General features: G+C 47.0%; 1 protein-coding gene across 2 annotated transcripts in view; it reads right to left on the bottom strand.

Moving 5' to 3' along the window:
* The window catches only part of ABCD2 (ABC transporter family protein), a 58,513-nt gene that overhangs the window by 2,652 nt on the left and 28,485 nt on the right, over nt 1-27,376 (bottom strand). For both annotated transcript variants that reach the window (XM_086802604.1, XM_086802605.1), the window contains 2 exons: nt 11,370-11,534; nt 10,895-11,123 (listed from right to left, as the gene is read on the bottom strand). In XM_086802604.1, coding sequence (XP_086658730.1) covers nt 10,895-11,123; nt 11,370-11,534 — 394 coding nt within the window. The remainder of the gene's footprint in view (nt 1-10,894; nt 11,124-11,369; nt 11,535-27,376) is intronic.

Raw genomic sequence — 27,376 nt, 5'->3', positions numbered from 1 at the left:
TATGGAGAAGGGATCATTGACATATACCGTAAAATCCATAACAACATGGCACCTACTAAGCCCCAAATTTGTCATGATCAAAACCGTGTACATCTTCCATCTGCATAGAGACACACAAAGGTGGGCAGCCTCCACCATGAGTGGCTGCACTAACATCAGCCAACCAGTTGTGGCTAGGCATGTTCACACTTTACCAAATGGAACACAGATCTGCAACAGTGTGGACAGGCAGAGGCAGCAGTCCTGGGCTACAGTACCTAGGGAAGAAGTAGTGCACCACAGGCATGGCAAACAAAGCCCACCTATAGTCAGAACAGCTGGGAAGCAACCAGAATAGTGGCCCACTAATGCAAGGCCAACCAGCAAAGAATTCCAAGGTTCTAAACTTCTATGCAGAGCTTTTGCACGAGGATAGAACCATTGGCATCTTCATAAGCATCACCATGTCCAAACAATTTAATAAGTGTAGGAGCTGGAGCTGGAGAGCCAGTAAGCTACCGAGAAGCCCCCTATCCCTCATACCTTTCTGTGCACCTGTGCTCCTCATCCTCCCCCAAATGTGTCCCTGCCATGGTTGCTTGAAACTCTAAAGTCAGAAACATGTCGAGTAGAGTGATCTGGAGCTGCACAAGGATTGAGTGAGGTATATTCTCGAGTTAGACGTAATGCATCAAGTTTGTTTCTAACCTTGCGCAAGCTGATGTACTCCTAGAGGATGGCCAACTATGTTGTGGGCCTTGTGTGTGCCAAAGCCATGGCCCATGGGCTGGGCGACTATGCTGTGGGGCTTGTGTGTGCCAAAGCCATAGCCCATGGGCTGCCCCAAAGTGGCCCAAGCATAGGGCAGCATGGGTAAACCCATGCCCTGCACTTCTTGTCTACATGCAACTATATGCTCCGTAGGTGCCCTTGCATCTGGCTGCAAGCCTATCAATGCCCAAAACACCATGTCATCATTCCGAAGGGTGACTCACAATACAGACTAGCACTACTCCATGTGTAGGACATGCACACTTAACCAAGACCATGTACGGGACTTGTACACCTGACCCTGGACGTTTAGAGTGGAAACCTGGTTGACTTGTCTTGAACTAGGGCTCACAAGGGGCCAGTTACCACTCCAAGTTCTGCACTTGTTGTACAAATATGTCCACGTGCAAGTTGCACGTGACATCCCCTTCTGCGAAAAAAATCTTGACAAGCCACACGGCTCGACACCCACCCACCCCCCTCTCGCCAATCATTACCGAGATCCCTTCCTAGAAATCTGCTTCGGCTATCTCCATTGCGGGAGTTAACACAACAATCCCGTGCTTTACATGATTTACAAGTACGGGAGTTAGAGCTTCAAACACAAGTGGCAGCTCGTGCTACCGCACAGGTGGAACAACAAAGCACGAGCGGTTCCTTGTAGCTCTCAACACAATGGCGATACCAACCACTTCTTGGACTCACCTTCAGGAAAAGGCTGAATTTTAGTAAGTATAATGGTAAACTCAACCTCACAACTTTGTACTCGTGGATTCATCAGTTTGAGGCATACTTTGCTGCTGGTAGGAAGTCAGATATAGAAAATGTGGTGTTTGCTAGTTGCTACACAGAAGGGGAAGCTATCTCGTGGTGGACACATTGGCCCAAGTAAATTCCAACTTTGGGGCAGCTGCCTACAAATGGGACGAGTTTGTTGTGGACTTCGAGAAGCTGTTTCTACCACCTCACGATCTTTAGCGGCTCGAGGATGAGTATCGGGGATTACGCCAAGTTTGCCAATAAATTCATTTATAGTTGCAAAAACCAAACGAGGACAAGAGAGGTCATGTAACATGCGGAAGCTTACTACAGACAAGATTATACTCTGATAATGGATATTCAACACCTTGGTTCCTAACGATTGCACATGTAGCGGAGATAAGAGTGTGTGTGTGTGTGAGAGAGAGAGAGAGAGAGAGGAGGGAAGAACAATAAAGACAAGGTACACCCGATTGGGTCCCAAATACCCTACGAGGCCCCCACCAAGGATTGGATATTTGCTTTATTGAATGATGAGAAAAAGACTAGGTAACGTTGGCTGTAAATCTGCAGCCTGTATACCTGACTCTTGACATTCAAGTTGTTGGACAGTGTTCATCTCCAGCACTTATCCCATTCATTGCACCTTTTATGCAACATATTTATCTGATGTATTTTACTCAGTTCTGGGTATTTTTTCACCAATCGTGGGTTTCTTCTATTGGTTGACTTGGCTATTTGTGACATGTGTTGTATATAAGAACAGGCTTTTGCTTATTTAATTCATTCATCATTTTGCTCAAGTATTGGCTCATTGTTGGCTGCTCCAAGTCTCTCCCCTACTTCTCTTTGTTGCATTCAACCATTCTCTCATGGTATCAAAGCGCTGAGGTTCTCACGCCCTTGCTTCTACACTCTATAGGAAGACTATCAGCTAGCGTTTTCTTTTTTTTCCAGCCTGCCCTTCCTACAAAGGAGGTTTTTTAAAAAAAATTGCTTCCCTAATTTTTAATTTTTTGTAGTTTGTCTCTACCACGGACTAGTGGTAGCACCGTGCACTTGATTCATTAGCCTCTCCCTCCCTTGCTTCATCGCGCATCGGGCCAGCTCCCGTCTTCACCCATGTGCATTGATCTCCGGAAGGAGTACATTTCTACATCGTTCTTTCAGCTCACCTAGCGTCTAGGCCCTAGGGAGGAGTGGCCAGCCCCTGGGTACCTACTTGCAGCTTTTCTAGTGTAGATTCAATAGGAGGATTCCATGGGTTATACACTAACTGTCATCTCTTCATCTCTTCCCCAACTTCCCAAGGATTCCATCCTAGATGGGACCAACATTAAATTAAACCATTTGCTGATAACGATGCTTGGGCACATGCATTCATCATCTTCAACATTAAACCATCTGTTGCTCCTCAATTTGATGACAATGATGATGAGACTGCATAAGAATTGTAGGATGCCATTCAAAGGAGGTATCAAAGAGAGAACTCTACTTACAAGATTGCCTTGGAGAATCAGCTTGCCAACCTGAAGATCTTTGATACTCCCAACATCGTGGATTCCATCACAAAGTTTGTTACCATCCAGAAGCAATTGGTCTCTTTGGGAAGCAAGGCTACTGATGAAGACTTTGTTCATCAGCTCCTCGCCAAATTGCCCGAAACTTTCTCATCTTTCGGTGATATTATTTCACTTCTTCCCTCTCCTCCCGATCTACATACTGTTGTTGGCATGCTTCAAGTTAGAGCTACAAGGAAGAAAACATGCCAGAGTGCTTTCGAGACCCTTCTTCAGGTTAAGGGCAAAGGCAAATGGCAATCTAAGGGTACCCCCAGCAACAAAGTTGACTCTAAACCTACTGACAATCCTGCTCATTATTGCCATTATTGAGGTCATGAAGGCCACATTCAGCTTGATTGTGGTAAGAAGAAGAGAGAAGATGGTTCTACAAAGAAGCCCACCAATCAAACCTCTCCGTCTACCAGCTAGTCCCAGAGATCCTCTTCCACCAAGGAGACTATCTTCATCAACATTGAGAAGCTTCCCCCGGACTCACCTCTTCCTCTCACCTCATGTCTTACGGATTGGATGGTTAACAATGGATGCACTACTCACATGACTCACAACAAGTCCATTATGCATGATATTCGGCCTAACTCTTTGAAGCTGTTCAGTGGCAATGCTTCCAACCTTGCGGCCTCTTGTGTGTAGTGGCAGTAAAGGCTACCTTACCGCCTCTTTAATCCTTCCACACAAAGGATTTTGGACAGCAGAGACGTGTTTGTTGAGACTAGCCATTGGTTGATTTTTTTGGACACCTACCTTCAGGCCCACATAACATATTTCATGGACTTCTCCCATTGGGAATTGATGGCACAACAGATCAACCATCAACTTTGCCTAATCAGCCCATAAATGAGCTCATTACACCTCAAAATGTAGAGGAAGAAGTGGAGGAAGAGCGGACAGCAACGGAAGAGGCTAGAGTTATGCCTCATTGGCTTCTCCTATAACATGCAGCGGAAGTATTCGTAATTAAGGATCCTGTCACTCAAGTCTCACACCGCCTTCTGTATCCTGAGTTTCGAAAGTTTAGCAATCCACTTTTATGACTTCAAACTTTAAGAGATTTAGAGAGAGAAATAGAAATTGCACACCAGATTGGGTCCCAAATTACCCACTGAAGGGCCCCCTATCCCGTTACCGGAATAGTATTTTCTTTTATTACTTTGAAGAGAATGACTTTGGACTAAAAATAAGCCATCAGAGGACCAAGAGTCGGGCTGAGCTGTACACGACTGTAGAAGCACCAATAATGACCGATCTCGAGCCTATGCACTCTTCCCAATGGAATGTAGGAAGGCTGCAAATCTGAGGTTGAGATATGGACTGTTTGGGACTGTTCTAGGCTATGTATGAATGCTGAAAATGAATGAATGCATGCGGGTTACCTTCACCAAAGTGCTGTAGCAAAACGATGATGATACGAATGTTGAAAACTGGTTCTATGCAAAAAACGCAAGGTCTCCTGAAGGCTGAATTCTTTTTGCTGCTGCGTTTTACTGTTGGAGTGCTGAAAGCTTAAGTGTTTATGCTTCAATAGCTGAAGGATGAAAATGCTGCTCCAAAACGCTGATGCTATTCGGATCTATGGGCTGAGTGGTCAATCGTTTTATGCTCCTTGTGCTGAAGGCTCAAACGCTTGACTACTTGATGGCTGAATTATGAGATATATCTGAATGATGGAATGGCTAGAACTATTTATATGCACAACATGAGCAAGTCGGCTGGCTGAAACTGGCCGATTGCTTCATGTCCTGCCAAGGCTTTCGCAATAGTCCAACAGAGAGCACCCTCTATGTCACATGCGGAAGCTCTAGGAGTCTTCTTTTAGCCCTAAACACCATCCTGGAACATGCTTGATGCAAAAACACATATAGAAGAAAGAGAGAGAGAGAGAGAGAGAGAGAGAGAGAGAGATCTGAGTATTCAGTATATTCTATAGTACAAAAAGGATGTACAAATCTTGCAACTATAGGCTGCCTTGGAAAAGGTGGAAAGTCACCTAACTATCCCCAAGTCTATGACTCAACTCATAAAGAACTGAATGATCTATGCAATGAGCAAACAATGCCTTATATAGGCCCTTGGAAATCCTACTTTTCATGTATAAGGATTGAACTTGGCCAGCTAAGGAAAACCTGGCAGAACTCCAATATATCAGTTTCTTATAAATGCTCAGAAGAAGAGAGGCTAGGTGCTACTTTGAGGAGATGTTAATGCCAACATGGCATCCAAGATAATGCACTAAAGTGCCCCTCAAGACCCACTGAAAAGCCTCAACTGGACGCCAAGTCAGGGCAGGCGATGAGCCAACCCAAAATCCACATGACTTGTGCCAATTGATTTGTGCTCCGTATGTACGATAAAAAATCTTAATCACCTCGGTGAATCTCTAGAGCTTCAGTGGACTAGCCAACCCGCTCTTGTCGGCCAGAGGTCCTAGACAAGTCTTTCTATTTTGGCTGCAGAAGACAGGTCATTAATCACTTCATGCACTGGCCACAGCCTCATAATTCCTCCACTAGGCTTCCTTGCCCACACTAGCGGTATAAGCTCCAAGTCTGGTCCTTAACATGTCTTTTATCTGTTGCCCCTCACGATAGAGTTACCAAGGAATGGGGACGGGGGACGTTTCGACCCTAGAAACGGGAACGTATCGAGGGATTGGGGGAACGCCACTTCATATATTCACTTTTGATTATTAAAAAAAAACACAAATTACATTGAAATTATACATGTACAAAACATAATATATTGAGAGAACTCCAAAATGGACAGGTGAATCAATAATACATGACAAATCAAAACTAAATAGTACAATGATCAATCATCAATCATGGGAATGACAGGTCTGCATATGTGGCATCGGTAGAATCCGCATCAATTGCATCTCTTTGCTCTGGGACAACCAACTAAGTCATCATCGCTATGAGACCCGAAGCCAATGAAGCGCTCCTCCATGAACTCCCCGAAAACCTTGTTAAGCAAACGCAAATTTGCATTAACAAAGACTAGATCATTCGCCTTTGCTATGCCAAGGCGATTCCTCTTCTTTGACGCTATGTGACCAAATGAGCTCCACAAGCGCTCACAAGGAGAGGAACTAGCTCCCTGACTAAGAATGTGAATGGCCAACCCCTACAACTCCGGGATGTCAGCTTCATAATCCTCCCACCATAAAGCTCATCCAACTACAAACCTGACTGTCAAGGCATCTACATATGAAAATAGGCCCATTTTGTTCCAGTAGAAGCCCAACTGAGTTTTGATGGTTCTCCTCTGAGTCTAATCTAGCACCAATCTCTAGAGAGTCTTCTCCCACCCCATGGCCACCTCTCCATCAGTCTCCTGCCCCTTCCCTTGAAACTATGGATTCAATACAAATGTTGCTGCCTACAAATGTGAGTGGTAACTATCCCACCGTTACTAGCATAGCTCCCTCAAGTCCTCAAACCTGTCAGCATCTGGCTCAATCTCCCCTAATGTGCTCCACCATCTTATCCAATCCCTCATATACTTGGCTAATGCAAAGGTCATCACCATCCACAAGTTTCATCATGCGAATGATAGGTGAGACATTAGCAAGCACATGATGAACCTGTTCCCAAAAGCTGTCATCCAGTAAAGTCTGAGAGCAATCTATACCTGCACTAGAGTGGGACTGTGGCCAATGCACCCACTCATCACTCACCACAAGCTGCCTCAATGCATTCTTGCACTCATCCAACCGCTCCAACATCAAGAAGTTATAGGCAAAGCGTGTGTTGGAGTACTTCAATAGATCCTTGGAGTCACTTTTGCATTAGACTGCAAGAATATAATGATGGCGTGTGATGAAGGTCACCACCTCTCTCCCCATCTCAAAGACAAGCAAGTAGTAAGGCAATTTCCCAATGTCCTTCAAGAGATTGTTAAGACAATGGGCAATACATGGACTAAAACATATGCGGAGATAGCGTGCCTCAATGATTGCTCCTCCTACCCTGTTGGCATTTTCTCCATCTCCAATAAACTGCAAGACATTTGAGGCCCCAACATACTCAATGGCCTCACTCCAAATATCAACAAGTCTCTCTGCTGTCTTCCCTCCCTCGGAGTTATCAATGGAACTCACAAAGTATGACTTACCCCGTGAGTATGTAACAATGCCTTGAATGGAACGAGACCTTGTGTCGCTCCAACCATCTCCAATGAGAATGACCGCTTCTGCCACCCCTCTCGAATAGTCTCCAATGCTAGCTCGTTGCAAGGCTCGCCTACCTACCTAATGGAACGGGAGCACGAGAAGGAACCGCAGAGGGCCCTACATGAGAAGCCCTGGAAGGAGTGGAAGAGGGGGCTCCACCTCCTTCTGAGCCCAATAGAGAAGAAACAACTCGTGCCACAGGTGCTACTTGCCTCGCCGGTTTGGGTGCATCCAATGAAGCTGCAAATGCGGTAAGAACAGCCTTCTTTGCATTTGGAATGATAGGGCAAGAGTTGATGTCGTGGCCTTTCTCTCCAATGAGATGGGCACAGACTCTATCCATTTCTCCATTCTTCTCGCTGCCACAATACTCAGGAAAAGAAGACCAGAGAAAGTGTTCAGGGATAGGGTTTGAAGGGAAAGGGGACAAGGATGGAACAGATGCACATATCTTCATCAAAGTTAGAGTGGATTTAAAGTGTTCAGGGATAGGGTTTGAAGGGAAAGGGGACAAGGATGGAACAGATGCACATATCTTCATCAAAGTTAGAGTGGATTTAGAGACCAGGCAAGGTTTTCAATGAAAAGGTTGCCAGGAAGGGAAGGATGACAGGTTTGGGACTCCGTGAATAGACAATGGGATGATGATTGTCATCCAAGAATAGAGTTTGGAATCCCATCATCAAGTTTAGCAGAGGGGGATGTCATGTGCAAGACATGTGCAGGCTAAACCCATAGCTATTTCCTTGAAGGGCAACAAAATAAAGAACAAGATTAGAACTGGTTTTGGACCTGATTCAGGAACTGCAGCAGCTAGGTGTGGTCAAGGAAGGCACGGGAGGAACCCAAGAGGTTGTCGGCCAGCTTTAGTTGTGTTTTATCTCAGTCAGTTGCAGCATGTGAAGGTGGTTTGTCCAAGGACTTGGCCAACAGCAGTAGGTCGGCCAATCCAAAAATGGGCTTTTCTTGGCTATAAATAGCATTTGGCTTTCTTGTGATGCATTCGAGCCTCCCACAGGATAGGTCATAGAATAGAAACTAGATTACGTTTTCTTCCTTTTGATGGGGCAGCCAATGGCTAGCCAAGATTATGTACTACCTTTTTGTACTATAGGACTATACCGAATACTCAGCTATCTCTCTCTCTTCTCTCTATCTTTTGTATGTGTTTTGCATCAAGCATGTTCTAGGATGGTGTTTAGGGCTGAAAGAAGACTCCCAGAGCTTCCACATGTGACACTCTATGTGAAAGAGAATCATGGCACTTTGATTATGCTCATTCTATATGTGGATGACATGTTGCAAATTGGAAATGGTAAGGAATAAATTTCAACCTTCAAAGCTGAATTGCAAACCTCATTTGAGATGACAGATTTGGGATTGTTGCATTATTATTTGGGCATTCAATTTTGCAGACATATGTTGGGATTTATGTACAACAATCAAAGTACATTCAAAAGCTGTTGCACAGGTTTGGGTTTCAAGATTGTAACCCCATCTCTACTCCGATGGAACCAAGGCTCAAATTGAGCATGTATGACGTTGAAGAGCCTTTTGATATGAGTGTTTACAACCATGCAGTGGGCTGCCTCATATGCTTATGCAACACCCTCGATCTTGCTTTGGTATATCCCAAGGAGGCAGTTACATGCGTACAGTGATTTGGATGGGGCTAGTGACTATGATACACGGCAATCCACCAATGGGAATTGTTTCTTTTTGGGACATTCATGCATATCATGGTTGAGAAAAAAGCAACCCACTACTGCCACATCTACTTGTGAGGCTAAGTACAGGGCAACCTTTACAACCACAATAGATTGTGTATGGCTGAGGAGATTGATGGCTGATCTTCGTGATTATCAATAAACACCCACTACCATACTCACTGACAATCGGAGTGCTATAGCCGTGGCTTGAAACCTAGTGTTCCGGCATGTACAAAGCACATCGACATTCATTATCATTACGTCAAAGAGAGGATACATGCAAGGGAGATCACATTATCTCACTCCTCTACAAGACAATGTTGCAATTTTGTTCACAAAGGCATTGTCTCGAGAGAAGTTTGAAGCTTTCCACAAAGCTTTGGGCTTACTCTCCTACAGAGAGTGATTTGCTACCCACCTTGTATAGGTTCACATTACCACTACAAGGGGGATTTATTGGCATACATGATATGAGTAGTGCCACATGTGAACATGGGCTAACCAAGGGCACTTTTTCCCTTTTTGGGCTTTTCCCCTTGGAGATCTGGTGTGAAAGGTTGGCATACATGATATGAGTAGTGTCACATGTGAACATGGGCTAACCAAGGGCACTTTTTCCGTTTGGGTTTTTCCCCTTGGAGATCCGGTGTGAAAGGACACCATCTACTTTAGTTGTATTATGATATTATGGAGTTGACCTACTAGCTCCACACATTCCAATGCAATCCTATTCTTTGCATCTCTCACTATAGAGTATTGTGTGTACTTGCTTCACTGTGTGTGTGAGTGTGCTGTTGTACCAACCCTAACAGCTCCCCTCCTGGGCCGACAGATCTTCCTCGATCTAGAGTCCCTCTTTCCGCAAAGTATTTCTATTCAGCGTAAGCCATCCATTATTGTAAAAGCCATTGGATTTCTTTTCTCATTTTGTGAAAGGCATCCAACTTTCCAAGGATCACCAAAAAAAATTCGTAGAGTGTTGTGTGGATTTTTTAGTAGAGTGGCGGTGAATTGATATTAGGTTTCTTATTTCAGCTCTCAAATAACCAAATTACATGTTTTGCAACCTCATTCTTGGTCATCTTCCAACAGAAGATGCATTTTATGAGCAATGGTTGAATCTTACAAGCAATCGTCATTGTGAGGGTTCTCAATTTGGCATGGGCCATTGAACTTTCTTGATTGCCTCAACCCATGGACAATGTTCCTCATCTTGCTTGACAAACAATTTCCATCTGAGTACTTCTTAGTTGATCTCCTTGCTACTCTTCCTTCTGATGAGGGTGCAAGAAAATGGTAAATTTGCCTCACCAAGGGCCACAAGAGCTAACCAAGACCAAAGGTGGCCTAAACCAAGCCCACAACAAGGGAGGTATTAGCTAGGCCCACAACAATAGGGGCCCCAAATAACCATCTATCTTGTTGTGGCCCTGGTTAGCCAGCCGCCTAATCAACACCCCTATTGTGGACCCCATTACGTAGCCAAGAAGGTAGAAGAACACTCTCATAACAATGCTAAACATGCCACTACCATTGCTCGTGAAATGCATCTCCTCATCAAAGAGCACCAAGAACAAGCTACAAAATCTACAAAACACTGCCAACCTGGGCTAACTATTAGTGACGCTTAAGAGAGTTGGAAACCCTTGCAAGATGGGAAAAGCATCCCAATGTTTTCACAATAGCGGATAGCTCACGCTGAAGAGCGAATGCCATATTTATTTGCAAGAGCAAACATAAATGCTTATATGATAGCCTTCATCTCATGTGCACATAGGTACATTTCATGCCACTCATGTACTGATTTTAACTTGGTTGCTGGACCATGCTCGACGATACCACCGCATCATAATCATCAACACATTCTTCCTTCGCATTTTTCAATAAATTTTGATAGTACCAACCAGAGATGACTGTGGACTTACCCAACCGATCAATAACAGCAGAGAAAGCACTTAATGCTTGAAATTGATAAACAATGATCGAAAAATCTGACAAGATATGGTTGAAGGCAGAGTATGATTGGTTAATGACACCGAACTCAATTTTCCCCGAAAAGTACATTGGAGCAACCACAGCAGCAGGTAGAACTTGTATGACATAGCGATAGCCACTCGTGAAAAACTCCAAGTTTCTAGAGGCTATAAGCAATTTCTGCATCCAAACAGTAATTAAAAATCCAATAAGTTCCTCTAGAAAACAAACCGAATTTATCTGAAATGATACAATTACGAGCCTTTACAGAAAGAACCCTGCCCATCCAACAGGCAAGGGTTGAACCACGAAGATCCCCCACCCATGAGGGGTGAGCAGGTGAACGTTGTGCCTGTAAACTCCATAAATATACTGACAGGTGAAATTCAGAAGTGAATTGAATGCTTATTGACAAGAGAACTTTACACTAAAATTTTCAAATGACCGTTTGAAGCGGTCCAGAAGAAGTTGTATTTCATTCTTTTCACCCCCATAAAAAGCAATGGACTCCGCGTTTTCCCTTATCCGCACCAAACCAAATCGGAAATCTGCTTCCTTTTTCTCTTGTAAAAAATTTAGATTGACTAGATCCTGCAAAAGTGCGATATACCAGTATAAGTATTTGAATGTTGAATGCAAGGGAAACAGCACGTGATCTAATACCATTTGGAAATGCTTCAAAAGCCAAATGATACTTGCACAGTACCAGATAGCGGGAAGCGAAAAAGCATGCATATCACAACATATACATAAATACATTCGTGTGTGTGTGTGTGTGTGTGTGTGTGTGTGTGTGTGTGTGTACATACATAGAAACATAAATACATACGTATGTATGGATGTATCATTGTGTGTATACACATACACGTACATGCATGCATGAAGAAGGGGGTTATGAGGTGAGAGGGATGCTAAAGACATTGGGATGTAGGAGTACCCATATGGCAGAGCCACCAAGCAGTGGTGGTGCTGGAGAAGCTGCAGACTGTGCTGTGCAGCTCGCAGAGGGGAGCAAAGCAGAGGAAACGGGGTCAGAAGCAAAGATGCCAATAGGCAAGGGAGCAGAGGCGAAGGGATGCCAGTGAGAAAGGGAGCGAAGGCAAGCAAATAAGCACCGATGAGAAAAATGTGGCACGCACTGTGAAGGCGGGACGGTCAGGAAAAAATAGAGGCAGAGAGGCCTGAAATGGCACCGTCAAGATAAGGCCCACTGCATGGCCTACCACTCAAGTGGCTCAGCCGGTTCCCCCTCCCCTCCCCCCAGTTCTTCCCCCCCCCACCCCAAAACCGGTCCGCCCAACTGGTTAAGCTGCCTGCCCCGCTCAGCTCGGCCGACATGCTATCACAAGGTCCGCCAATAGACGGTGGAAAGCGGTGACGCTAGTGCAAAGAGTCCCCCAAGGAGGGAGATAGAGGGCGACGCCGCAGACTGGGTGTCAGCATTGGTGCCAACAGGTAGATCCCAGGGCGAGCAGGCAGATGTACCTCGTGAACAGGCACAACTACATGACAATGACGATCTAGCTCTCATACCAATTGATGGACATTGAGCTATGGCGGTTACAACTAAAGAGAGATAAAGATAGCGAACTGTGAAGAGAAAGAAGGATAGCACGACTCAATGATTATGATTTGATTAATATGTTAATCACCAAGTACAATGCCTTTTCGTAGGTTTACAACCTTATCTTTCGACTCAAACAAATCACACTCACAAACACACACATGACACATGTCACACTTTTCTTATCCAGATATAAGGGGTGTTCACACCTACACATGTGTTCACATACACATACATATGAATAAGTTCACACACACACACAACCCTTTTAGGGGTTGTTCACACACAGATACTAACAGGATGGACACACATATGAAGACTTCGAATACCCAACACCGGTATCTCGAGAACTATTCTCCTTTTGAGGAGGAATCATGACGAGGCGTTTGTCGATGGGGCCCTGGAGTGGGTTCCCTCCTCTATAGGGGCTTGGGGCTACCATCTACACTCATGCTGACTAGGGCAAGAGAAGGAGGAGGAGAAGGCAAAGGGGGGTCGGAGAAAAGTGCACACAAGAGGTGTGCCACGGGGAGAGTTGCACGAAGGAGGTGTGCCACGGGGAGAAGTGCGCGCAGGAGGGGGCTGCTGCTGCAGGAGGCACAGCGGCGAAAGGGGGGAGGAGGGGGGGGCTGTGGCTGATGCGCGCATGGCTGGCAGAGCAATGGGAGAAGGCCCAGATGGATGGGGGGTGCTGGGCAGAGGGCAAAGTGAGGGTGGCATGCGCAGTGTGCTCTCTCTCTCTCTCTCTCTCATGAGATACCAGGATCAGAGATGCCTTGGATTATACTTGCTGGAGCTGCGTAGACATAGAGAGGGTCTCTTGAGAGGGAGGGGATCAGAGAGGGGGAGACACCTACAGAGGCAAATTACAGACTTCTTTCGACCAGAGATTGAGCAGTCAGGCCAGCAGGCATTGCAGCTAGCCCCAGAGTATAGCCACACCAGAGGTACACTGATTGATCGGGCTATAGAGCTGAGGCGGTCCAGGCGCCCCAAGATGAGAGGCCCATCTCGACACCGGCGGAGACTACGACAGAGGATCGAGACCATACTAGCACGGCATGGGAGACGTTCAGTCAGAGTACTCACCATGGAGGACATTCAGGACCATACTAGCACCGGCGAAGACTACGACAGAGGATCAGGACCATACTCAGTTTGTTGTTTAGTTGTTTTAGCTTTTCTTACACAAACATTGTATCAGATCCACCAATTGTTGTAACCTTTTTGGTCTCATAGGTCATTTTGGCCTTTTGAAGACGTTAATATATCATTTCATTTCTCCCCTCCCCCCCAACCACACTCTGGTCCCCTTCCTAGCTGATATGTTTAACATAGCCCTTTGCCAAGGTTTTCCACCCTCATGATCTAGAAACACCATTGTGCCCGTCCATAAGTCCGGGGATCCATAAGATCCAAATAACTACCGCACCATCATGATTGGCCACACGTTGACCAAACTTTACGGGTTAGTGTTGGAGTCCGACGTCAACGTCTTTGCAGCAAGACATGGGCTCCGAGCTAGGGGACGAGCAAGTTTCTGGAGGATCTATTCCACCTTGGATCATATTTTTACATTGAGGGCCGTGATTGAAGCGGCCAAATCAAAGAGGCGGAAGGTCTATTGCTGCTTTGTTGACGCCTTGAGGAGTTGGCCCTTCCAGTGGAGATGATATGGGGAGTCGTGGCATTGTATGAGTCAATGACACAAAGAGTCGAAGCACCAAGAGGCATGTCAAAGGTCATCACATAGGGGTAAAGCAAGGATGCCCTCTCTCTCACGCCACAAGGCCACCTTCCCATGCCCAGCGGATCTAGAGAGCCTTCTTCACGCTAACCCCAAGATCGATATCCTTGACGGCCCCCTCCCCCTACCGGGGAGTTAGCTCCATAGGTTGTATGATGAAGGTCCCACTTTGTATCATACAGCTCGGATTTTGACAATCTCAGCTCATAGCTCTAGTTTTTGTTTTTTTTTGTACCATTATGAGATTACATGGATACTATTGTATCACTTTTGGTCTCATAGACCCACTGGGTCTTTTGAAGATGTTTAATATAACTTTCTTTCTCCGACACTCTTTGGCCTTTACATGGATGAGATCTCTGACTTCATTGACAGACTTCTCCACATTATGTGATATGTTGGTACCCATTTTGCTTTATGCACACAACATAGTACTTATCTCAGATTCAGCAAAGGGTCTACAGAGACACTTGATGGCATTACAGGCCTTCTGTGAGCAGCAGGACCTCACAGTTAGCCTTGGCAAGACCAAGGTTATGATCTTCAACACCTCATGCCCTGTGGCTTCTAGATTGAGCTTCACATATGCAAGGGATCAGGTAGGCATCGTCTCATCTTATGTATACTTGGGAGTCACCTTTTCTAGACCCTACTTCACTCTACACCCAATGCCCCAGGCTCAACTGACAAGAGGGTATGCAGCTTTTGCTTGATTGGAGCGACATTGCTTCCAAGCTCACTTTCAGGAGCCTAGCACTAAGGGGTGGCTTTTGACACACTTGACACTTCTTGTGATGTATGGGGCCTCCTTTCGAGGACCAGACCACAAGAGGGACGACTAGAGGAGGACAGAGAGATTGCAAGTCATGATGTTTTCACGGATTATTCTGAATAAGCTTTCAATGCCCCACTCCATTATTCTTGCAGAGTTTGGGGCATCCCCCTTGGTAGTCGATGCCCTCTTCCAGACAGTGACCTTCATATACTGCATCTATACCTTGGACAAAGACATGTTTTTCCTCGGCTTGCACTAGAGTCATCTAAGCGACTAGCCGAGACGAGACATGTTAGGGTTCGGTATGCTAGGATTACAAACTGGTTCTTCTCACATGGGCTTCATATGGATCGCCTACCCCCATTCCACTTCAGTTTGGATGCACCACTATTACCTCTCAGACACCAAGACATTAACCGACTTATCCAAGCCGACCTCTTCAAACTAGAGACCCATGTCATATGGCTGGATCCACCGCAGCTTCCTACGAAGATGCAGTTTCACAAAGACCACTTCATGAGGCTTGCAGAGGATCTTTAGACACATGTCACATGCCATGAGGATTGCGAGATTGGCCAGATCAGAGTCTCATCACATAATCTGAGGGTGGAGACTAAGTGAGCAGAGGACACTACCAGAGAGAACAAGATCTACCAATTCTATTTGCTAGAAGTCGAGCACTATCTTTTCAGATGCCCAGTGTACTATGAGATACAAGGGAGGTTTTACCACCTCTTCAGGGAGGGCTTGGACCACTATTTAGAGTTATAGATTTCCCGGACCAGCGATAAGTTAGACCCTATCTGAGTGAGCTACACCACCACAGAGATCAGATATGCAGAAAGGCACAGAGGCAGACCCTAGATACCTCACGGCCCACCATCACAAGTTTCTTTCATCCGAGCCCAGATGGAGGCCCTCACCGACAACTACAAGATAGCCCTGATCCACATGCCCCTCCTCGGAAAACCAGGCAACACACACAGACAGCACATGTTCCATTGATGACACCCTGCCTCCCAAGCATCTAACTAGAAAGAGCAATTCAGGTGCAACGAGCTAGACGCCGGAGACCCACTGGTCTGAGGAGATGCTCCACCCAATAGTTTCAGATCCCAGAGATACTCCAGAGATACAGGAGTGCCCTTCCATAGGCAGTGGATGTGGAGAGCCTCTATATGGTCATCAATGTCGAGGACCCACTTTGATCCCCCCACATTGTGTATCATTGTAGCATTGTACCAGTGGCACTTACTGTAACGCGCGGAAGCTCTGGGTAGTCTTCTTTCAGCCCTAAACACTCTTGGAAACCTTCTGATGCAAAAACGCACCATCTGATGCAAAAACGCAGGTAGAGAGAGAGTAGAGAGAGAGAGTGAGAAGTGCTGGAATTTCAGTATATCTATTGTACAAAAAGGGTACATGTCTTTGCAGCCCTTGGCTGCCCTCTTGAAAAGGTGATAACACACCCAAAACTTGCCCTAGACTAGGATCCTAACGACTCTCACCCCTAGTGGGTGGAATGACTAAAACAAAGAGCAAGGGAGGCTATTTATAGCCCCTTGGACAGAATGGGGAACTGGCCGACTGCTGGTCGGCCAGTTAATAAATCATTAATATCCAATAAATGCAGCCAGACTGGATCTCTTGATGCGCCTGCTGCCAGCACCTTCTGCCTTGCAGCCGACAGCCTTTTGGTACTGCTGATGTCAGCCTCCGTGCAGCCGACAGCCCTTCTGATCCATCTTTGCTCCAAGTCCTGCTCCATGTCCATCTTCTACTGGTTCATAGTCTTTATCTGCTTGCCCCTTCTGGATTTAGTCTTGAGAAGGTCCATGGCATTGCTGATGCACATGACATCCCCCTCTGCTAAACTTGATGACGAGAATCCAACCTGCTCTTGGATGACTGTCATCATCCCAATCGTGTTCCGAAGTCCCTCTCATCCTCCATCCCTGGCAAACCTTTTTTCTCTGAAAATCCGGTCTGTTCTCCAAACCACTCTGTCTCTGATGAAGATCTATGCATCTGGTCTTCTTCTAGTCCACAATCCATTCCTGCCCTGGCTCTGAACACCGTCTTGGTCTTCGTTCCTGGAACTGAGTCTGGCACTCTCACATCACCCTTGGAGGATCAACCTCCCTTGGGACCGTTCCCTTAGAACCCATCTGGCTCACGGAACTGCCATCCCCATCTGGCACTGTGGAACACCACCAACAAACCTCCTGGGAGTTCTTCCCGATCTGTGTTCCCGCCTTGGGCTTCGAATCCGTGTACTTTCCTGTACCTTGGACCTGTACACCATCATATGGGACTGAATCAGTGTTTAGCTTGGCTGAGCCTGATGCTCTGATACCAATGTAACGCGCGGAAGCTCTGGGTAGTCTTCTTTCAGCCCTAAACACTCTTGGAAACCTTCTGATGCAAAAACGCACCATCTGATGCAAAAACGCAGGTAGAGAGAGAGTAGAGAGAGAGAGAGTGAGAAGTGCTGGAATTTCAGTATATCTATTGTACAAAAAGGGTACATGTCTTTGCAGCCCTTGGCTGCCCTCTTGAAAAGGTGATAACACACCCAAAACTTGCCCTAGACTAGGATCCTAATGACTCTCACCCCTAGTGGGTGGAATGACTACAACAAAGAGCAAGGGAGGCTATTTATAGCCCCTTGGACAGAATGGGGAACTGGCCGACTGCTGGTCGGCCAGTTAATAAATCATTAATATCCAATAAATGCAGCCAGACTGGATCTCTTGATGCGCCTGCTGCCAGCACCTTCTGCCCTGCAGCCGACAGCCTTTTGGTACTGCTGATGTCAGCCTCCATGCAGCCGACAGCCCTTCTGATCCATCTTTGCTCCAAGTCCTGCTCCATGTCCATCTTCTACTGGTTCATAGTCTTTATCTGCTTGCCCCTTCTGGATTTAGTCTTGAGAAGGTCCATGGCATTGCTGATGCACATGACACTTACAGGGTTGTTGTTTCTTCTCTCAGCTCTAGTTGGGTTTTTTTAAATCATGTTTTTTCCATGATTTTGATAATGTAATCTCCTAGAGTCTACGCTCTTTTGTACTCTCTCTCTCTCTCTCTCTCTCTCTCTCTCTCTCTCTCTCGCATCAGGCTCCTGGACAGTCCATGCCACATGTTAGTGGATACCGATGGGAGACAGCTTGTAGACAGGAGACTCGTTCAGAGCATAGAGGACGGGGCTCAGGAGGAGTGGCAGTATTGTTTAGAGAGGAGCTACAGCCACTGATACATATAGTCCGCAGAGATGAGCAGGCTAGGTACATGTGGGTTAGACTGAGGGCAGAGACGGGCAGATATCTCTACATTGCTATATGCTATTTTGCTCCTAGTACATCAGTGTATGCATCACCTAGCGGGCAGTCTCCCTTTTCTATTTTGGATGATGACATTTGGGAGTTCTCCAGGGATGGTGACATCATTCTCTTGGGGGACTTCAATGCCAGGACCGCCCATAACCAGACAGTATTTTATGATACCTCAGAGGAGATGTTGAGGGAGCTTGATGTTAGGGATATGGGCCTATCTAGACTCTCACAGGATGAGGAACATACAGTGTATGGGCGGTATTTGCTAGACATGGGGACTGCACATGGATTGGCCATCCTGAATGGCCTACAGAGATTCCCGACATCGGGCGGTTTCACTAGCTTTCCACATCGGCATGGTGCTAGTACAGTGGACTATGTTATGGCTCAGCCCAGTCTCATTCCCTCTTTTCAAGATTTTATGGTAGGCACTAGGCCGGTTGGAATAGTAGTGGATCATGCTATCTTGTCCTTCACTCTCACATTTCAGTTCAGCACCGCTCCATTGGGACAAGTCTCCACACACACTCGTTATACCTTTACGAGGGAGACTGACACCGTGTACACGGATGAGATATACAGACGCTTATGTGCCGAGGAGCCGGGTCGGCCATTAGATGAGCTCACTCAGATATTGATAGAGACGCTTCATGCTGCGGCATCAGAGGCATATCCCCATAGTCAGCCTACACGGAGACGATCTGGGAACATGCCCCAAAACAGTTGGTATGATGAGGAGTGCAGAGAGATGAGGATCAGATTACAGAGAGAGGTGCTCATGGGTGTTACCACTCACAGACAATCACGGATTACCTTCCAGCACCTAGTGCGACGGAAGAAGAGGGCTTATCTTGCTCAGTTAGAGAGGGATTTGTACCAGTTATTTATGAGTCAGGACTCAGGCGAGGCATGGAGACTATTCCATGAGCATTCACCATCACCAGCCATTACCTCCACAGAGATTTGGGGTGAGTATGCAGCATCCCTGTACACAACACCAAGACAGCCGCCCTTGCCAGACCCATCGGAGCCATGCCCAGAGACATGTGCTTTCTTTTCTGCTGAGATGGTAAGGAAAGCTATTGACAGGATGAGGACTGGGAGAGCATATGATCATGATGGTTTGGTAGTAGAGCACTTTATTCATGCCAGAGATATGCTTGCAGAGCTTATTGCTATGATGTTTAACCGAGCCATGTGTGAGGGTTTTCCTGAGACTTGGAATATGTCCACGATTGTGCCTATCTTCAAGTCAGGGGATCCCATGCTTCCTGGGAATTATCGTACCATCATGATTGGTCACACATTGGCTAGATTATATGTATCTATTCTTGAGCAGGAGTTGAGTAGATGGGCAGAGAGAGAGGGCATACGTGCATCAGGGCAGGCAGGGTTCAGGAGTAGATTATATGGCAGGAGGATTTATTGTTGCTTTATGGATTTCTGCAAAGCTTTTGACACAGTACCGAGAGCCAGACTGATGCGCAGACTACAGGAGATGGGAGTGCCCACAGAGCTGATTTGGGGAATCATGGCTTTATACAGGACAGTTGTGGGGTAGGTACGTATTACTCAGGGTATATCTGAGATGGTTCACTCCACTATTGGGGTGAAATAGGGCTGCCCCCTTTCTCCCACCTTATTTGGGATGTATGTGGATGAGGTTTCGGACTATGTAGAGCGGGAGGGTGACAGAGGAGCACAGCTAGCAGGAACATGGATTCCGCTGTTATTGTATGCTGATGATATTGTGCTGATCTCAGATTCTCCAGAGGGGATGCAGCGTCATTTGGATGCATTGCACACGTTTGCAGAGGACAGTGGATTGTCTGTTAACCTTGGTAAAACCAAGGTGATGGTGTTTAACACCATAGCACAGTGGGTTAGGAGGTCAATACCCACCTTTACATATGGTCAGGAGACAGTGGAGTATACAGATGCATATACTTACCTTGGTGTGGTTTTTAGTGGCCCACTAATTTCCTTGAGGAGAGCAGCGGAGACCAGATTGACCAGAGCTTATGCAGCATTGGGGAGACTAGAGAGGATGTGTTCGCAGGTTCAGTTTTAGGAACCTCGAACAAAGCTCTGGCTCTTTGACACTTTGGTCACTTCAGCCATGCTGTATGGAGTGGAGATATGGGGACCCTCAGTGGATCACCACAACCGAGCTGGTAGCACCGATTGATGGAGACGTATGGAGAGGTCCTTGGTTTCTACGATTTCTCGGATGATTAGGGCCAAGGCCTACGTACCACATGATATTATCCGTGCAGAGATGGCTGCCCCCCCATTGGTAGTACAGGCACTCACTCGATCAGTCTCCTTTATACATAGCACTTGGGCTCTCCCTAGAGACAGATATGCTCGCTTAGCCCTGGAGTCTTCACGACAGTTGGCATCACAGGGAGACGGATCATGTTGGTATGCACAGATGACAGCTTGGTTCCAGCTGCATGGCTTTAGTATGGACAGGCTACCTCCATTTCAATACTCCCTGGATGCACCCTCCCTCTCTCTCACACGGGCAGAGATTACCAGACTTATCAGGCAGGACTTGACTCAGCTGGACACTAGGAGGACATGGATACAGCCGACACACGAGCTTGGTACGAAGATGGCTTTCTATAGAGATCATCTTCTCCAGCTCACGGAGGATGGGTTTGTGATTAGACCCAGCTACATGGATACTCATCTTTCTCATGGGGTACGGTGTGCTATTGGTCAGATGCACACATCCTCACGAGACTGGCAGATTCAGAGGAGTACCAGCTGAGGCCAAGATTTGTCAGCTGTGCCAGATGGAGTGTGCCGGATGGAGCCAGAGAGAGAGTTACATTACATATGTCTGTTGGGGTAAAGGCATAATGCCCACCCTTATAGTGTGTGCAAGCCCATAAGTTATAGTACATACACTTAGTACTTTTAATGTACTAAGTGCACTATGTGTACTAGTGCAATATACATGTGTGATAGGGGAGTCACACACTCATGACTCATGAGTTGACTTATCCCCACAACTCTCTCTCTCTCTCCCTTGTTCTCTCTGTGTATGTCTCCCACATGAATCTCTAACCTAAACCCTAATTCTCCCATTCAACTGGTATCAGAGCTGGTCGTACCCTGTGACTGCTATCAGCTGGCTTAAGCAGTGCTGCTCTCCCAGGCGCAGGTGGAGAAGAAGGCGAATGCAAGGGTGTCAGCGCTGGGCAGCATACGTCCATACATCAGCGAAGGCGAGCGTTGGGCGTTCAACTGGCTACTAGGCGCTAGGCGAAGGCACGCGAGCGAAGAAGCGTTGGCAAAGGCGTTGGCGAACAAGCGAGCCACTGAAGTGAGCGAAGGCGAGCGTTGGGCGTTCAACTGGCTACTAGGCGCTAGGCGAAGGCAAGCAAGCCTGAAGGAGGCCAGCGCATTCGAGCGAAGGCGGCGACTGGGCGTGAGCGAGCACATTCGCATTGTAGCGAAAACACTCGTAGCGCTACTAGGTGGAGGCGGCGAAGGCTTTAGTCGACCGCTGGTCACCGAGCGAAAACACACGTAGCGTAAGGCTATTAAGCGCATAGCAATCGGGCTATTGCAGGATTAGCGAAGGGATCTCTGTCTCTCTCATGGCTTGTTCGACGCCATCGCTGCTCCTCTTGCTCTTCGTTGCTCTCGCAGCGTTCTGCTTCAGCCATGAAGCACATCTGTACATGTAGCCTACACGTCGTGCTTGGCTACCTTACCTGCAGCAAAAGAAGATGCAGAGCGTGTACCTTGCTGCCCCACGTGTACATGTGCTTCATACAAGCGCTAGTTGTTGGCATAGCTAAGTCGTGGGCAAGACTATAGCAAGGTAGCCAAAGCGCTGAATTCTCCGTCTACAGATGCACTTAATTGACCCAGCCGTCCCTACCTGCACAGCTGCAGGAGCATCAGCATCAGCATCAATATCAGCACCAAATTCATCAACTTTTTTTTCTGCAACAAAAAATCAGAAATTACAAGGTATCTTGCTTCAATTTTTTTTTTGGGACTTGCAATTGAGCAGGTACAATCATCAATTGAGCAGGTACAGGTGCCGAATTGCTCAATTTTTGAGCAAAATTGGCAAAATTGGGTGACATTGGTCACAATCAGGATCAATTTGCAGGAAATTCAATGTTTAAATTTGGGGCTTTTGATGTAATTGTGCAATTAAGCACTCATATATGCTGTATGATGTGAGAAATCGCACATTTGGGCAAAATTGCAGCAAATTGCAGTGCAAATCAAGGGGCTTTTGTGCCGATTGGGTTGATTTGCATGCAGGCACTCGCAGTTGATGCTGTGGATAATGTGTTGATGCCTTACAAGCACTCAATGTGCCTGTAAATCAAGGGGGTTTCATGTATTTGATGTATATGTGGCCAGGGGGAAGCATCGCGAACACTCTGGATGCCTTCATGTGCGTCAATGTACCATGTATGATCAGAAATTGATCTTAAATCAAGGGGCTTTTCAAGTTCGTATGCTTGTTGAGCTTGGCAAAGCAGCAGGCAAGACATTTATGCCTTGAATCCTCAAAAATCAGCTTGCAGTCAAGGGGCTTTTGCCCAATTTCTGTTCGGGACTGTTGTATGCAGTGTACGGGACTGTAAAAGTCTGATTTTCACTCATTTGGACAGCCAGGAGAGCATTTATTGCTATTGTACCTGTTGGTACAGATTTGGCACAGCTTTGTGCAAGTTTTGGCATGGCTGTACACTGTTTTGAGTGACCAAAAGGTTCAATTTCAGCTGCTGTACTTGCCGGTACAGGTTTGGTACATCATTGGTGAGCACTTGGTACTGTTGTACAGTACTTTGGAAGGGCAACTGAGCACATTTAAGGTGCTGTCCAAAATCTGCACCAACCAGATTTTGGTGATTTCATCACAAACAGTGGGAGAAAAGTTGCATTCTTGCTTCCGCAGTGGGAGATAAAGCTTGGGAGAACAACAGTGAGCACTTTGTGTGCTTTCGGTGCAGTGTTTGCACATTTTGCAGGGAGTCAGGCATTGACAGGTTGCATATGTTAGAAGTCATCTCCTGTCTAGATTTATACACCAGGGCCTTTGTTGTGGGTGTGCCCGCCCTTATGAGGTGTTTTCCCATTTTTCCCCACTCTCCGTATTTTTCCCCTATTTTTTCCCATTTTTTCTGAGGCTTGGGAGGGCTGCCAGAGGGTGCCAGGAGCAGTACAGTGCTGGCCGACTGGATGTTTATCAGTCGTGGGCACTCTTACTGCTGGCCGACTGGTTTTGATCAGGTTTTGGCACCAGATAGCTGGCCGACTGCATTTATGCAGTCGTGGACTTCTTTTATCACTCGTGGGCTTCTCTTATGCTGGCCGACTGCCCTCTAGGGGAGTATATATAGGTCCTCAGCCCCCATACCTCATTTGTATCATATTCGGGATCTTCTTGTGTATATCAAAGCAGAGTTACACGCCTACATCTCTCTCTTTTTGTGCTGTTTTTTCTGCCTGCGTTTTTGCTCTTGTGTTCCCAGATTTGGTCATCATCTCCGCTGCGTATTCTGACATGGTATCAGAGCCTAGGCTCTAGATAGGTCTTGGGATTTGTGTGAGCAAGAGGGGGGCTGTTTTGTGGCTGATTGGTGGACTGTTTTGGGCTGATCGGGAAGAGGAGAAGCAAGAGGAAGGCGGGCTGATTTGCTGGACAGCCACTTGCAGGTATCAGTTCTTCTTTGTTCCCACCCACCCACCCTTTTCAGAGTACATCCCCGCGATGGCAGATCTGTATGAGATGGCCGAGAGACATGTGAAGATCCCGACACTCCCCACGTTCCCGGTGGACCGTCAGTTGGACGGGAGCAACTACGGCATATGGAAGGTGATGATGGAATCCGTTTTGGAGTCCTACGATCTCGCCGATTTCGTCGTTGTTGGTGTTCCACAGCCGGAAGTAGAGGAAGGGGAGTTACCGTCAACCCGAAAGGACCGGGAGGCCCAGACGCAGATGTGGGATCGCGTCAACGCCAGGGTTCGTTCGTTTATTTTCCTCAACTGCACACCGCAGGTAATCAATCATGTCAAGCACATGACGCTGGCCAGAGGTATATGGCAGCATTTGGCCTCACTTTATAACAGGGTATCGCCCATGAAGAGGATTTCCTTGGAAGTACAGATGCGGGTTATGAGCCCTGCAAAGTCGTCGACGATGCGGGAGCATATTAACAAGCTGCAGGCCCTTCAGCAGGAAGTTCTTCAGGCTGGGAAGGAGATATCGTCAGAGGACATGGCCATCACGTTGCTGTCACATCTGCCCTCTTCGTACTCAGCATTCTACTCATCGTTGATTACCAGTGGCAGGCTCAGCACCATCACGTGGGAGGAGCTTGTGCCCATGGTCCTGGACCAGGAGGAACGATTTACGAACCCTCCTCAGGGTGGAGGTTCGGAGGCCTTTACTGGCCAACGGTCGAAAGGCCGTAACTCGGGCAAAGGGAAGGCTTCATCGGAGAAGTCTTCTGAGAAGAAGTCCGACGCTGACCGCGAGAAACTGAAGGCAGAGAGGACCTGTAATGATTGTGGCGAGAAAGGCCACTACTGGAGGCAGTGTCCCAAGCGGAAGACCGAGAAGGGTGAAGACTCCTCAGCAACAATCATGAAGACTCCGGCTTTTGTGCACCTGGAGGTGATGGACACCGATGCTTCATTTTCTTCAGGCAGGGAGGAGATTGGAGGACTCTCCGCAACGGATACTCGGGAGTGGATTCTCGATAGTGGTGCTTCCAGGCACATGACTCCTTCCCGTTCCGGTTTACAAGATCTCTGCAGGGTTTCTGGTCAGATTCTTACTGGGGATACGTCCACTATCCCAGTTCACAGTGAGGGCAGGATGGAGATAGTTCCCGATGGCAGAGGGGGGAAGCATTCCTCCCAGGTGTTGTATGTTCCGGCACTTGGTTTTCATCTGTTGTCAGTGCATCAGGTTTGCAAGACTGGCGTACGGGTGGAGTTTGATGAGCATTTTGTTGCTCTCCGGGATAAAGCAACAAGCCAAGTGGTTTGGGAAGGTGGAGTGGAGAATGGAGTCTACAGGCTTTCAGCACTCTCTCTCCCAGGTCCTCAAGATTGTGATGAGTGGCAGTGTGGTAATAGCTACTCAGGTGTGGATACGCTGCAGGTGTGGGCTTTCCGAGACCAGATGGTGGATAGCTTGCCAGTAGATGGCAGCAGTTGGCAGGAATTTTCCAGTACTGAGGTTGGTAGTTCTTGTGTTCGTGAGTCAGAGGAAGCTGAACAGGTCACTTATGCTCTGATGTCTCATCGTGTTCGGGACATAGAACCTCCAGTTGTTGAGGATGTTCTTTCCACGAAGACCTTTCGGAAAGCCAGGCAGGTGACAGGTGATTACTTGCAGAAGGAGGTGGTTTCTCCAGGCTTTGTGGTTTCGGATTCAGAGGGGGTGGTTGACAGGTTTCATCAGGTTTCCGGGACTTGCTTGTGCACCGTAACAGGTGTTGATCCTTGTGAGCAGTGTGATGTCTCTGTGACTCAGAAGCTGTATGGTTCATTGATCTGGTTGATGGACACCGGATTGGACGGGAGCTTCCTGATGAGGCAGTTGAGCTCTTGGTTGCAGATGTCTCTTTGTGAGGCAGGATTGCGTTTCCTGTGGTTTCTGCAGCATGCGAAGGATCATGGACTCTTGTACACAGGAGGGGGATTGTTGGATGGAGTCCGACTCCACGATTGGAGTGACTCGGTTTGGGGAGGAGATCCGGACACGAGGAGATCTACTTATGGCCCAGGAGCAGTTTTATGGAGCAGGAGGAGGTTACATTGCAGGTTTGGGCTTCCACTGGAGGAACCCATGGTCATCCAGAGGCACTTTGTTCGTGAACAGATCGTTGCTGATGACATCTTGCTGGAGTTCTGTTCGGCGGAGGACAGTACGGTAGACCTCTTCACGAAGTCGCTCTCAGGATTTGCTCAGGCGGCACCCCAGCTCCCAGTGGTTGGTCACACAGCCAGGAGCTGAGAGGGGGTGTTAGAAGTCATCTCCTGTCTAGATTTATACACCAGGGCCTTTGTTGTGGGTGTGCCCGCCCTTATGAGGTGTTTTCCCATTTTTCCCCACTCTCCGTATTTTTCCCCTATTTTTTCCCATTTTTTCTGAGGCTTGGGAGGGCTGCCAGAGGGTGCCAGGAGCAGTACAGTGCTGGCCGACTGGATGTTTATCAGTCGTGGGCACTCTTACTGCTGGCCGACTGGTTTTGATCAGGTTTTGGCACCAGATAGCTGGCCGACTGCATTTATGTAGTCGTGGACTTCTTTTATCAGTCGTGGGCTTCTCTTATGCTGGCCGACTGCCCTCTAGGGGAGTATATATAGGTCCTCAGCCCCCATACCTCATTTGTATCATATTCGGGATCTTCTTGTGTATATCAAAGCAGAGTTACACGCCTACATCTCTCTCTTTTTGTGCTGTTTTTTCTGCCTGCGTTTTTGCTCTTGTGTTCCCAGATTTGGTCATCATCTCCGCTGCGTATTCTGACAGCATATTGCTATGGCAACCACAGGTGAGAGCTCTTCATTGCTTCACATCAAGAAGCTTGAAGGCTCGCATAATTATGATATTTGGCAAACCCAGTGCTACAATGTGTTGCTCCAGAAAAAGCAACACAAGCCTATCAAAGAAAGGGGTGTAAAGCCCGCTTCTCTTACTGCTGAAGAGTGGGAAGATATGGATGAGTTGGCAAGATCTACTATCATGTTATCTGTGTCAGACTCGTTACTTTTCAGCATTCGTGAAGAGAAGACAGCTTGGGGAATGTGGCAGAGATTGCAGGACTTGTATGCCCAACAAAGTGCCTCAAGCAAAGTGTATTGGTTGAAGAAACTCATAGGTCTTCAGATGAAGGAAGGGGCGTCTATGACAGCCCCTCTAAATGAGTTTAATGGTATTGTCAGCCAGGTCATTAGTCAAAAGTTGGCAATGGACGATGAGTTCAAAGCCACTTTTCTCTTATGCACTTTGCCA

The sequence above is a fragment of the Cibotium barometz genome, chromosome 9 (assembly GCF_041138505.1).
Source record: "Cibotium barometz isolate CiBa-2024 chromosome 9, ASM4113850v1, whole genome shotgun sequence".
Taxonomy (NCBI): Eukaryota; Viridiplantae; Streptophyta; class Polypodiopsida; order Cyatheales; family Cibotiaceae; genus Cibotium; species Cibotium barometz.
The sequence above is the reverse complement of the archived record's forward strand: the minus strand, read 5'-3'. Positions and strand labels throughout refer to the sequence as shown.